This window comes from Lontra canadensis, unplaced genomic scaffold (assembly GCF_010015895.1).
Source record: "Lontra canadensis isolate GAN:19392208 unplaced genomic scaffold, GSC_riverotter_1.0 scaffold72, whole genome shotgun sequence".
Taxonomy (NCBI): domain Eukaryota; kingdom Metazoa; phylum Chordata; class Mammalia; order Carnivora; family Mustelidae; genus Lontra; species Lontra canadensis.
In genome coordinates, this window is record NW_022631066.1 from 9622608 (window position 1) to 9635899 (window position 13292).

General features: G+C 38.5%; 1 protein-coding gene across 3 annotated transcripts; it reads right to left on the reverse strand.

Annotated features, from left to right (window-relative positions):
- Window positions 1-1044: 1044 nt before the first annotated feature.
- MEIG1 (meiosis/spermiogenesis associated 1) lies at window positions 1045-12976 on the reverse strand. 3 transcript variants are annotated; one of them, XM_032880793.1, is made up of 3 exons: window positions 12824-12976; window positions 4658-4824; window positions 1045-1364 (listed from the first exon to the last, which is right to left on the reverse strand). In XM_032880793.1, exons 2-3 carry the CDS (start codon window positions 4793-4795, stop codon window positions 1236-1238), a joined length of 267 nt encoding a protein of 88 aa, XP_032736684.1. In that variant the 5' UTR covers window positions 4796-4824; window positions 12824-12976; the 3' UTR covers window positions 1045-1235. The 3 variants fall into 3 exon arrangements, with proteins under 3 accessions (XP_032736684.1, XP_032736685.1, XP_032736686.1); XM_032880794.1 differs by having other exon boundaries at window positions 12810-12976; XM_032880795.1 differs by lacking the exon at window positions 12824-12976 and adding an exon at window positions 12156-12195.
- Window positions 12977-13292: the final 316 nt, after the last annotated feature.

Below are 13292 nucleotides of genomic sequence, written 5' to 3' on the forward strand. Positions count from 1 at the left end.
ATGTAGCTTCACGGTGCAGACAGTTCTGGAAAATGGGAGCTAAAGTTAGATGAATTGATGGGTGTGATCCCCGTATCCAAAAATCTATTTAAAGATCAAGGCTTACGAATGGTGACCAAAAAAAATCTAGTGAAAACATAGTTAAAGGAGAAAGGGTATCTTTCTTTCTTTTCTTTCTTTCTTTTCTTTCTTTCTTTTCCTTCCTTCCTTCCTTCCTTCCTTCCTTCCTTCCTTCCTTCCTTCCTTCCTTCCTTCTTTTTTCCCCCGGTGCAAAAAGGTGATTTTATTAAAACACGGGGACAGGACCCGTGGGCAGAAAGAGATGCTGCCAGAAAGGGTGTTTTTCATCTATTTAACCTCAAAGCACTCAAGACTCATGAATTTTGGGGGTGTCGTGTGTCTTACAGGTTAATTATTGCCTTGCTCATTAGCACTCAAACCCTTTCTGCAGTGATTCCAGGCAGCACTGGAATAGGAACTGTCTAAATTGGAAACCCAGAAGCCAACCCTGGGACAAGGCTCCACGTACAAGGAGCTGATGCAGGAGGAAGGGAAACCCTGGCCTGGAGTGGGGGAGTGGCGAGGGAGGGAGACAGCCAGTAGTCTATGTGATGCAGCCAGACACCGCTGCAGGCGACTGAAGCTTCATCCTGCTGGGAAACTGGGCGCCACACACCTCTGATGGATTTCTTGGAGGCACCAGGCAGCTGGGGCTTTTGAACACCCCTCCCCAGCAGTCGTTGGTTGAGGACAGCTCCTAGGGGCTGGCAGCCCTTGGCATTTCCAGTCTACTCAGCAAGAGGCAAAGGCAAAGCCTCTAGAAAAAGAGGCAAGAGAAAGCCCTGGGGCTACAAGAGGCAGATTTGACAGTTCAAAATGGTGGTCTTGGAAAGTTGTAAAGTCTGGGGGCAGGGGCAGGGGTACGGAGCACTAACCTGTAAACAACTAGCCTAACCACTGGGATGGTTTCAAATTGGGTTGTCTCTTACTGTGCATCATGGTTACTCTACCTTGGTTAAAATAATCAGAAGAACAGGACCAAGACGGGTACAACTTTAATGCTTCTGTAATTATATTTTAGAATAGAACAGGATGATTGATACCAGGTTTCATAGCTTTTGTGTTTCAAAACATTCAACTGAAGTCTGCATTTTGAATTATTTTGTAAAATGACATTTACATGATGTAGAATGAAGCAATGAAGTCTTAGATGATGACAACACAAAGAACGAAAGCTAGTAAGCATAAATTTTGACTTTGTGGACTTCCTTGTCGTCACACTCCCTCTGTTTGTTGTAGTAATAGAAAGTATTGTCCCTTCTCTGGAGTTTCTTCACGTATCCCGTCTCTGGCCAACGATCTACCTGCACATCAGAAACCAGAATACAAATACTATGATGCTGGTTTTATTTTTATATAATAATTTATTATCAAATAGTTAACAGTATATCTCACATCCAAAAATTAAAGCATAAAATTAAATCTAAAAATACTTGAGCTCTCAAGAGAGTATTATACACACCTCAAACACACCCTAAGTTGTACCCTTATACTGTAAAATAGCTAAGTTGGTTCTTCTCTCTAGATCCCAATTTCTAGATTTAAATTTCTCCTCAGTGGCCAAGATAGAGGAAACATTCAAAACACTCTAAGCATTTTCTTATATTTACAAATTATTTCAAACATTATTACTTCCTAATATCTAAAAGTAATGTCCTAGGAGGAAATTAGACTCAGGCAACACTCTGAAAGCACTTGGATTCTGAGAATTGATGTCACAGCAGTGACAAATGGAACCAGCTAGACTTGAAATACCTAAAGGTGCATATGCAGTCCTCAAGTCCATATCACAAGTTCAGCTTGAAAACCAATTTTTTAAAAAAGATTTTACTTTTTAAGCAATCTCTACACACACAATGGGGTTGGAACTTACAACCCCAAGATCAAGAGTCTCATGATCCACCAACTGAGCCAGCCAGGTGTCCCTTGAAATCCAATTTTTAATAGAAATTTGAGGTCATGAATCTAAATCTCCACTACCTTTTCTTACCTTTTTCCCCACTATTCTTTCTCATACGTCATATTGGTTTGTTTACTTTATCATTTGGCTTGACCTAGTTTAGACATTTTTCTCCCTTTCCTCTCCAAATTCATGTTCTACTTTCTTGATCAGGTCAATGCACTTTTCTTGTTGTTTGGTATATTTCTTCTGGATTCTGTAAGATCTACTCTATCATTGTGAAAACCTGATCACTCAGGTATCATGGTCTAGATAATCAAATCTTCACCACCACCTCTACAGGCAGCTTGTCATTTCTCATATGCCCCATCCACAAATCACAACTTTCCACTGGGATAGGAATAGATCATGAATACAAAGGAATACGTGGCCTTTGTTTTTTAACAGCACATTTTCATTTTTTATGTTGTCTCATTTATTTAAGAATTGATGAAAATAGGTAGAAACATATTGGATAAACCTTGGCAGGCTCTCTGATATATACAGTATAAGAAAAAAAAATCAATGGTTCCTGTCACTTAGGTCAAGTTTTTCTTTCATAGCTTCCATTGCCCCCAGCAGAGAAAGGAGGATGTTCTCAAGACACCATTATAGCTCTCTTCTTCTTGGGGCCAGGAGCAAGCTCTCTTTCATTTACTAGGGTCCTAAAAAGCATCTCATGCAGTGAAGAAATACCCTCCAAGGAGCTATATTGGTTCCTATGCTCATCAACCCTTAGTCATTTTAAATAATAGCCTTTGTATTTTACAACTTTTTCTTCTTAGCTTTTCACTTGAGGACTCCCATTCAATGGAGGAAAGCTTCACTCCTTTCAGTAGAACAGAGTGGAGTGGTTTGGTCCTCAAGACCAGCCACAGAGGTCAGTAAGTTTCAATAGCTCCTATGTTCCAAATGGACATACGCTTCAGGTGAGGAAAAATTAATCAAACCCTTCCCACCTCTAAGATATACCAATCAAGGCAAGTGTTTAGTTGCCATCCTGGCCTACCTTCAAGGCCCTCTGCAAATGTCTCTGGGGGCATGAAGCCCTTTTGGAGGATTGTCCCCCAGAGGAAGTGATTTTGTCTTTCCCTAAATTCCTGCATCATTTAAAAAGGCACACGTATTTTGACTTGCATAAATTTTTACTGTTCATGTCATTATTAATCTTCTATTCCAAGATAATAAAAGCTATCAATCATTAAACACTTATCCTTCATTCACTCAACAAATCATTAAGCACTGCAGTGTTGGACACTTCAAGCACATGATTTCATTTAATTCCTGTAACTATTTTCTAAAGCAGGCACTGCCATTACAATTCAACCGTTAAGCTCAGCCAAGTTAAGAACCTTGTTCAGGATTGCTTGACTAATGAGGGAGAAGAACCAGGATTCAGACCCTGGAGAGATTCCAAATCTGGTTCTCTACCTACTGGCCCAGTCAGTTTCTTGAGGTCAGGTACGCATATTTTTATCTCCTAAACACTTGGCATGGAAATTTGCACATGGTAGTGACAGGGCTGAGGGGCACGCTGCCCCAGAACATGGCACTTTGGCATACTGATGGTTTCTAGTTAAATTTACTTGAGAAACTAGAGCGTAAAGACCCTGACCCTCCTCTCTGTACCCCTGAAAGCAGGAAAGAAATCCGCCCCCCGCTGTGAAAGGCACCCTCCCTGCACCTGGAGGTAGACAGACACCCTTATCACCAGAGAGAGAATTCAGAGCCAAGAGGACTGTGTAAATAAACTGCTTCATTTCCCCACTAATTAGTCCTCAAGCCCAAGTCACTTTGTCTTGTCAGTTCTTCACACATTTCTTATTTCTTTGTCTAAAAGGTATATAAATGGCCTGCTTTGGTCACTTCTTGGGTCTAATATATTTGGGGCTCCCATACGTATGAAAGTGGATTAAATCTGTTTTTTCTCCTATTAATCTGTCATGGGTCGATTTGATTGTTAGACCAGCCAAAAGAACAAGGAAGAATTTTCTCCTTCCTTACAGTTTATACCCAATTAGTATATACTGAAGTGAAATGCAAAGACCTCTTCAAAATCGCCAAGTCATACAGTGAATAAGCTTGTTCTTCCCTATATCTCACACACACACACACACACACACACACACACACTCCTCTCACTTTGTGGGACTTCCCCTTCAAGGAGGTTCTTTGTGTTGTCTTAAATCTGATTTTACAACAGTCCCATTATTGGGCATGAGAGTGTAATGCACAACCAAAGTCAGGGGCTCTTTAATAGTTTTCTGTCACTTATAATCTCCATAATAAGCAAAATCTAACCCCTTTATAATTCAGGATAAAAAAGAAACTGGAAAAAGTTAATAGGTACACAACAAACTGAGTATTGGCAATAGAATTACGCGAGTAAGGGAAAAAGACTGCTTTTGTGGGATCATCAACCTTTTATCTGGTAGAGCATGGTTGTTAAATAAAAGTTAGAAAGTTCTTAACGTTTCCGTGCTGAGGGACCACCTCTCTCTCCAGTCTACCTGAAAGCCACTCCTCTGGGCTCAGTCTCCTCATCAATAAAATGAGAGAATTGGAGTAGAGCTTCCTTTTAGTTATTCTCTGGTTCTTTGTTTGATTTTGATACTTTTCACTGAATATTTTGAGTTCAGGTTTGTAGACACATCTTACCATAGAAACTTGTTTCACTTGTTTATATTCAATTTCATCCCGATATCCTGCTTGCTGAAATCTGTACAGATTTTCTATCTCTTCTGACCATTTTTTGGCACGACTTATTGATTTTGGTTTCACGTCAGAACTAGCCATGGCTACAGGGATCTTATTGCCAATTATTTCTGAAAGATGTTAAAACAAAATTAATAGCATAACAGTGACAACTTTGAAAGTCTCTTTAAAAATGAACACAAGTGGAATTAAAAAAAAAAACCTAGAATGTTGAGAATCCCATTAAGTATATTAAATTGTAAACATTCAATTTCAAGATTGAGAAGGATTCATGCTCTACTTTGGAAACAAAATAAACCCTGAAAGATACATAGGAACTGTTTATTTCTTCATCAAATAAAATTGCATTTGGAGCATAATGTCCTACTTCTGGTGTCCTAGGCAATAGTAAACACATTTCTGAAGTCACATTCTTATTTTTAACTACTCAGTAGATTGTCAAAACATCTCACCACCATTCCATTTGACTATATTCAAAACCGCATCCCCCACTTTTTTTTTTCCCTAAAAAAGGAATGTAAGATCAGTCTTCTCACTGTTTTCTTATTCTTCTTGCTGAGAAGCAATGATTTCCTCTTGTTCCATATCTTAACTACTTGGAGGTAGTCCAATCACTGCAATCCATTTACTCAGGAGGTCACTGTGACCCTGCTCCGGTGACAGCCCGATGTGAAAAGACGGACGCACACAAAGTCCATGAAAGCTGTATGACTGTATGATACTGAGATCATTGATTTTAAAACAATGTAAGCAGGCACCAATAGCTTTTGAAGTTCAAATAGTCCACTGGAGTACGCATGATTGTCTATTCACCAAACTTCTAGAGTCAGTTTTTCAAAGACATGTCTTGCAGTTGTTTTCTCAGAGTCATTTTATTACCAAAATATATATCAGTTAACTGAAATAAAGTTCCCAGAATTTTCACCATGATTCCTTCAATCCATTCTTCTATTAAAATATGTTTCTATTGGCTGAAATACATTAAATATAGACCTCATGAGTAGGTCCTCTAAATGGATCCTTATTTTCAAAATTTTTTCAATTACAATGCAAATACTCATTACAGTAGTACCTCTGCACTCTCTACCTTGACCGCAGTCTGGAAGCAGGTGATCCTCATTCTGACCTATTGTCAGAAGGTCAGTGGTAGCATAAGGCTACATCCCAATGCCTATGTCATTCACCTCACTTGATCTCATCATACAGGCATTTTATCTTACATTATCACAAAAATAGTATAGGAAAATACATTTGGACAGGATACATTCACATAACTTCAAAATATATTGTCATAATTGTCCTATTTTATTATTGTTGATTTAAACTTTATCATAGACAGGTATGTACAGGAAAAAACATAGAATATATAGGGTTAGGTACTATCTGTGGTTTGAAGCATCCAGTGGGGGGTTTTGGACTATAACCCCCATAGATAAGTAGGGGCTAGTATGTGTTGAAAAGGTCAGGAAATATATTAAAGTATAAAAAAAAGTCAAAATAATCATCACATCAATTAGAAGTATCCATCATCATCTTAAACATAAGATGAGTTAGGGCAGACTTTAAAAGTTTTATAAACAGGAGTCTTACAATAAATGCTTTCAGAAGTGTAACAAATTTAGCTCAGCCTGGATTCAATGAGGGGGAAGTAGGAAATGAACATAAAATTGATGGAATTTTTGAATTTCAGATAAATATTTCTTCAATGTGAAGGACGTGACCTAGAATTTCTCTCATAGTTAAAAAAGAGAGACTAATGGAGACTGTTATTTTAATAAAAATAGATTAGTGGAGACTGTTAGGAGGCTAAGAGTCATTTGTTTGAATTTTATGTATCAATCATGTACAAGTACCAATTGGCTCTTCCATGAAAAATAAGGGAATTGGTCCTATGCTTTCCCCTAACTTCTGTAGACTTTCGTCACATTCTTACTTAACATTCTAAAGGTTGTGGTATTCACACTCATCCTGAAACCAAAATTCTCACAGTTGTTTGGGCTTAGCTCCAGATTTAAATGAATTAAAATGAAGTCATTTGAGTTACACAATTCACTCTGATGAAAGTAGCAACTACCCAAATGGTTATATCATTAATATTGTTTACATTTTTTTCATCATGCATACTAATTATATCGATATCGATATATAGACTAGACAAAAGAAAATTAAGGTATTGTTAATATTTGACATTTTAAAAACTTTTGACCCTTGTTTATTAATTTTGGCTTAGGCTCATGTTGTATTTTAAGGCAATATATTGTTATTGTATGAATTTATGTAAAATATAGACTACCTGACAAAACAATAAGCAAGCCATATTCCAGTGAAATCCTTGCCTTTCATTTCAATTCATTTTTTCAAATTTTCAAATTTTTATTTTTTCTTATTTTTAAAGTTTATTTTTATTTATTTATTGGTTTCTTTTTTTAAAAATTCAAATTTAATTAGTTAACATATAATGTATTATTAGTTTCAGAGGTAGAGTTCAATGATTCATCAGTCTTATGTAACACCCAGGGCTCATTATATCACATGGCCTCCTTAATGTCCATCACCCAATTCCCCCATCAACCCCAAACCCCTCCCCTCCAGCAACCTTCAGTTTGTTTCCTATGATTTAGAGTCTCTTATGGTTTTTCTCCCTCTGTGTTTTTGTCTTTATTTTTTTCCTCCCTTCCCCTAAGATCCTGTTTTATTTCTTAAATTCCACATATGATGAGATCATATATTTGTCTTTCTCTGATTGACTTATTTCACTTAGCATCCTACTCTCTAGTTCCATCCACATCATTGCAAATAGGAAGATATCATTTTTTGATGGTTGAGAAATATACCATTGTCTAAATATATACCACTTCTTCTTTATCCATTCACCTATCATTGGACATCTGGGCTCTTTCCATAGTTTGGCTATTGTGGACATTGCTGCTATAAACATTGGGGTTCAGGTACCCTTTCAGATGAGTACATTTGAGATGCCAAGTGATATGGAGCATTTTTTCATGTTCTTTTGGCCATTTGGATGTCTCCTTTGAACAAATGTCTGTTCATGTTTTCTGTCCATTTCTTGACTAGATTTTTTGGTTTTGGGGTGTTGAGTGTGATAAGTTCTTTATAGACTTTGGATACTAGCCCTTTATCTGTTAAGATGTTTGCAAATATCTCGGGGAAATACAAATCTAAACCACAATGAGATAACACCTCACACCAGTCAGAATGGCTAAAATTAACAAGTCAGGAAATGACAGATGCTGGCAAGGATGCGGAGAAAGGGGAACCCTCCTACACTGTTGGTGGGAATGCAAGCTGGTGCAACCACTCTGGAAAACAGCATGGAGGTTCCTCAAAAAGTTGAAAATGAAACTACCTTACGACCCAGCAATTGCACTACTGGGTATTTACCCTAAAGATACAAACATAGTGATCCAAAGGAGTACATGCACCCGAATGTTTATAGCAGCAATGTCCACAATAGCCAAACTATGGAAAGAACCTGGATGTCCATCAACAGATGAATGGATAAAGAAGCTGTGGTATATATATACAATGGAATACTATGCAGCCATCAAAAGAAATGAAATCTTGCCATTTGTGACAATGTGGATGGAACTAGAGGGTATTATGCTTAGTGAAATAAGTCAAGATCATACGATCTCCCTGATATGAGGACGTGGAGATGCAATGTGGGGGATTTGGGGGGTATGAAAAGAATAAATAAAACAAGATGGGGTCAGGAGGGAGACAAACCATAAGACACTCTTAATGTCACAAAACAAACTGAGGGGGGTCAGGGGGAGAAGGGTAGGGAGAGCTTGGTGGGGTTATGGACATTGGGGAGGGTGTGTGCTATGGTGAGTGCTGTGAAGTGTGTAAACCTGGCAATTCACAGACCTGTACCCCTGGGGCTAATAATACATTATATGTTAATAAAAAAATTTTAAAAATTTAATTAAAAAAAGATGTTTGCAAATATCTTTTCCTATTCTGTCAGTTGTCTTTTGGTTTTGTTGACTGTCCTTTGCTGTCTTTGCTGTGCAAGCTTTTTATCTTTTAAGTCTCAATAGATCCTTTTTGCCTTTGTTTCTCTTGCCTTTGGAGACATGTCTAGCAAGAAGTTGCTGTGGGCAAGTTTACAGAGATTGCTACCTGTGTTCTCTAGGATTTTGATGGATTCCTGTCTTACATATAGGTCTTTCATCCACTTTGAGTATATTTTTGTGTGTGGTATAAGAAAATGGTCTAGTTTCATTCTCCTGCATGTGGCTGTCCAATTTTCCCAACACCATTTGTTGAAGAGACTTGTCTTTTTTTCCATTGGATAGTCTTTCCTGCTTGATCGAAGATTAGTTTACCGTAGAGTTGAGGGTCCATTTCTGGAGTCTCTAGTCTGTTCCATTGATCTTTGTGTCTGTTTTTGTGACAGTACCATACTGTCTTGACTATTATAACTTTGTACTAGAGCTTGAAATTCAGAATTGTGATGTCACCAACTTTGGGGTTCCTTTTCAACATTATTTTTGCTATTTGGGGTCTTTTCTGGTTCCATAAAAATTTTTGGATTATTTGTTCTAGCTCTGTGAAAAAAATTGATGGTATTTTGATAGGGATTGCACTGAATGTACGGATTGCTCTAGGTGGCATAGATATTTTAATGATATTTGTTCTTCCAATCCATGAGCATGGAATATTTTTCCATTTTTGTGTGTGTTCCTCAATTTCTTTCATGAGTATTCTATAGTTTTTTGAGTACAGATCCTTTGCCTCTTTGGTTAGTTTTATTCCTAGGTATCTTATGGTTTTTGGTGTAATTATAAATGGGATCACCTTAATTTCTCTTTCTTCTCTCTCATTGTTAGTGTATAAAAATGCAACTGATTTCTGTGCATTGATATATCCTGCCACTTTGAATTCCTGTACTGGTTCTAGCAATTTTGGGGTGGAGTCTTTCGGGTTTTCCACATAGAATATCATGTCTTCTGAGAAGAGTGAGCATTTGACTTCTTCTTTGCTGATTCAGATGCTTTTTATTATTTTTTGTTGTCTGATTGCTGAGGCTAGGACTTCTAGTACTATGTTGAACAACAGTGGTGAGAGTGGACATCCCTGTCATGGTCCTGACCTTAGGGGTAAAGTTCTCGGTTTTTCCCCATTGAGAATGATATTTGCTGTGGGGTCTTCGAATATGACTTTTAGGATATTGAGGTATATACCATTCATCACTATATTGTGAAGAATTTTAGTCAAGAAAGGGTGCTGTACTTTGTCAAATGCCTTTTCCGCATCTATTGAGAGTATCATATGGTTCTTGTCTTTCCTTTTATTAATGTAGTGTATCACATTGATTTGTAAATGTTGAACCACCCTTGGGGCCCAGGAATAAATTCCGCTTTGTTGTGGTGAATAATCCTTTTAATGTACTGTTGGATCCTACTGGCTAGTATCTTGATGAGAATTTTTGCATCCATGTTCATTAGGGATATCAGTCTTTTTGATGAGGCCTTTGTCTGGTTTTGGGATCAAGGTAATGCTGGCCTTATAGAAAGAGTTTGCAAATTTTCCTTATATTTCTATTTTTTGAAACAGCTTCAGAAGAATTGGCATTAATACTTCTTTAAATGTTTGGTACAATTCCCCTGGGAAGCCATCCAGCCCTGGACTCTTGTTTGTTGGGAGATTTTTGATTACCGCTTCAATTTCCTTGTTGGTTATGGGTCTCTTCAGGTTTTCTATTTCCTCCTGTTTCAGTTTTGGTAGTTTATACATCTCTAGGAATGCACCCATTTCTTCCAGATTACCTAATTTGTTGGCGTATAGTTGCTCATAATATATTCTTTTTTTTTTTTTTGCTCATAATATATTCTTATAACTATTTGTATTTCTTTGGTGTTGGTGATCTCTACTCTTTCATTTATGATTTTATTAATTTGGATCCTTTCTCTTTTCTTTTTGGTAAGTCTGGCCAGGGATTTATTGGTCTTATTAATTGTTTCAAAGAACCAGCAGTTTTGTTGGTTCTACTGTTCTTTTGGTTTCTATTTCATTTCCATTCATTTCAATGCGAGGCTCACTGCTTTGTTGCTGAACACTAGGTATGATCAACAGTGAGTTCGACATGTGTGGTACAGCCTGACAATCCATTAACATATACAACCATATATAACCTATTTTTTTCATAGAAAAATGACACTATGAAACATGAAAGGAAAAGTACAAATTTGCTGTATAAAAATATTTTCAGAATTAGTCATGTTTGTTATATGAATTTAGTGTCTGTATTATATTGCTTCTATAGATAAAGCACACTTTCTAAAAGTAGTGGCACAATCATACTTTTTGTTTTACCCAAGCCATTTTTGCTTTAGGCTTGGCTTTTTCATACATAACAAAATACTTTTATATACTCGTATTCATTCAAAAACTATTTTCCTGACTGTCATCTAGATAACATTTTGCCACTTTCCAGCAAAACACTTATGTAAACTATAAATATAAAAATGCTTTCAACAAGGGTTCCTGGGTGGCTCAGTTGGTTAAGCATCTGCCTTTGGGTCAGGTTATGATCTCATGGGTCTTGGGATTGAGTCCTGCTTCCAGCTTCCTGCTGGGTGGGGGGTGTCTGCTTCTCTCTCTCTCTCTCTGCTCCTCCCCCTCTTGTACATGCGTGCATGCGCTCGCTCTCTTTCAAATAAATAAAATCTTTTAAAAAATAAAAATATTGCTTTTAACAGAAGAACTGTCTAACAGAAGAGTTGAACTACTGCAGGAAAAAAAAAAACATTTTTTTCCTCAGTGGAAATATGTATCCTCTACACATATTAGCCATTTCAAAACTTTGTTTTCCCACAATAGCTAAAGGGAATATAAATGCATTTTCACCATAATACTTTAACTACTGGTTACTGTAACTATACTATATAGTGGTGTACAATCCCCCCTAAATTTTTGTCTCCCTTATTACTTACTTTCTACTTATTAAAAACAGAATGAAACTAAAATTGGTAAAGACCAACTTACAGTTTTTCAATTAAACATTTAAGTAATTCTGGGAAATTCAGTAACAATATTAATCCCGCTAGTAACTTTCAGCACTTTGAAATTTAGTGGTTTTACTTTGCCAAGAGTTGTGGCAAAACTGTAACACTATGTTGTAGCTACAGAAACAGGAAATGGCAATGGTTGACTTTCTAGTTTTGCAAAATTCTAATTTTATTAAACAGTATTAAGTTTATATAGGTATTTTAAAAACTCAGCAATATCAAACCCTTGACAATCTGAAGTTTTAATCTGAGATCAAAGCCTTTGATGTACCAGTTATCTCAAACTCCTTTCTGTGCAAAAGTCCTTTTCATTTCCTTGTTCGCTCTGAAAAGTGCTTTTTGCCTTTAGTTGTATTAAAACCCCAAGAGCATTAATTAGTATTGCTAACCCTCCATTTCTTTACCTATTTTATTCTGTTCCTAGATGTACCAGGATATGGCAAAGGAGCTGATCAGTTAACATCCCTGGGCTTGTTTTCCGAACAGTGAAAAGGTCTCATTTAGAAGGTCTTAGGTCCGCACACTTCCCTTCCCAAAGTTCTTGGGGGGGTCAGTTGAAAAACCCAACTGGTTTCTCAAATATGCCTTTGTAGTCCATGGTCTAGGTGTGCTAATCTGCATCTGTGCAGCGTAAAGTCACTCCATGCCTTCTCCAGTCCCTCAAACCTTTCTTCTGCCAGAAATCACCAATTCTGTAATCGAGGTAAAAGGCTGAGATGGAGAAAGCATTTTGAAAACTGGGGGTCACATGGCTGGTCCGCAGAACTCTTGAGAAGAGACCCCAGAATACCTCAAGCCGCAAAGGGTGCGCCTCGGGTGGAAGCTACGGGGAAATCAGATTTTGAAAGTCAAGGGGTAGCAGGTAAAGACCCCTGCTAACCCAGAAAATAGAGAAGCAAGCCGGACAAATCTCAGAAATCACAAAGGCGGGTTGGGGCAGAAGGGGTGGAGCTGAGGGTTCCGGGGCGGGGCCCGGGCGGGCACAGAGTAAGGGGCGGGCCGTTCGGGCCCCTCGGGACGTGTCCACCCACCCCCTGGGTCCCGCTCTCCTTGGTTACCCTCGCTGGCCGACCTGGAGAGGCCGAGGCACCCCGCCCGGGAGCTCACAGGAGAGCGCGGCGGTGCTCGTGTTCTCCACTCAGGAATCCGTGGGCTGGGCAGCGAGAGGCCAACTGTCGTGCCTCGGCGACCGTCGCGTCCCCTAGCAACGCGTGGCGCCCCTAGCTCCGGCCCCACCCCCTGCGAGAGGGCCCTAACGCGCAGGTGCGAGGGCGGAGACGGGCGGTTTGGAGAGTCAAAGCTGACGCCAGGATGGGCATCCTGCAGGGGCTGACCCCTAGGCAGAGGAATCGAGCAGAATGTGTTATTTGCTTCTACAGTACCAGACAGAATTCCGTTGGAGATTTTGGTTTCTGCGAGTAGATCCCTCACGTCTGTCCCACCCTATTTCTCATTTTGTTGAAACTAAATGAACCGGTCAATTCACAGATTAGAGTTTAGTGACTGGCAATTAGTAAACCCACAATCAACAACATCCATAA

What these genes read in the sequence shown, in the direction of transcription:
- MEIG1 (XM_032880793.1), bottom strand. Translation starts at nt 4,795, where the DNA reads ATGGCTAGTTCTGACGTGAAACCAAAATCAATAAGTCGTGCCAAAAAA. An exon ending in AAGTGAAACAAGTTTCTATG is followed by an intron (nt 1,365 to 4,657) that starts GTAAGATGTGTC and finishes TCTGATGTGCAG; the next exon opens with GTAGATCGTTGGCCAGAGAC.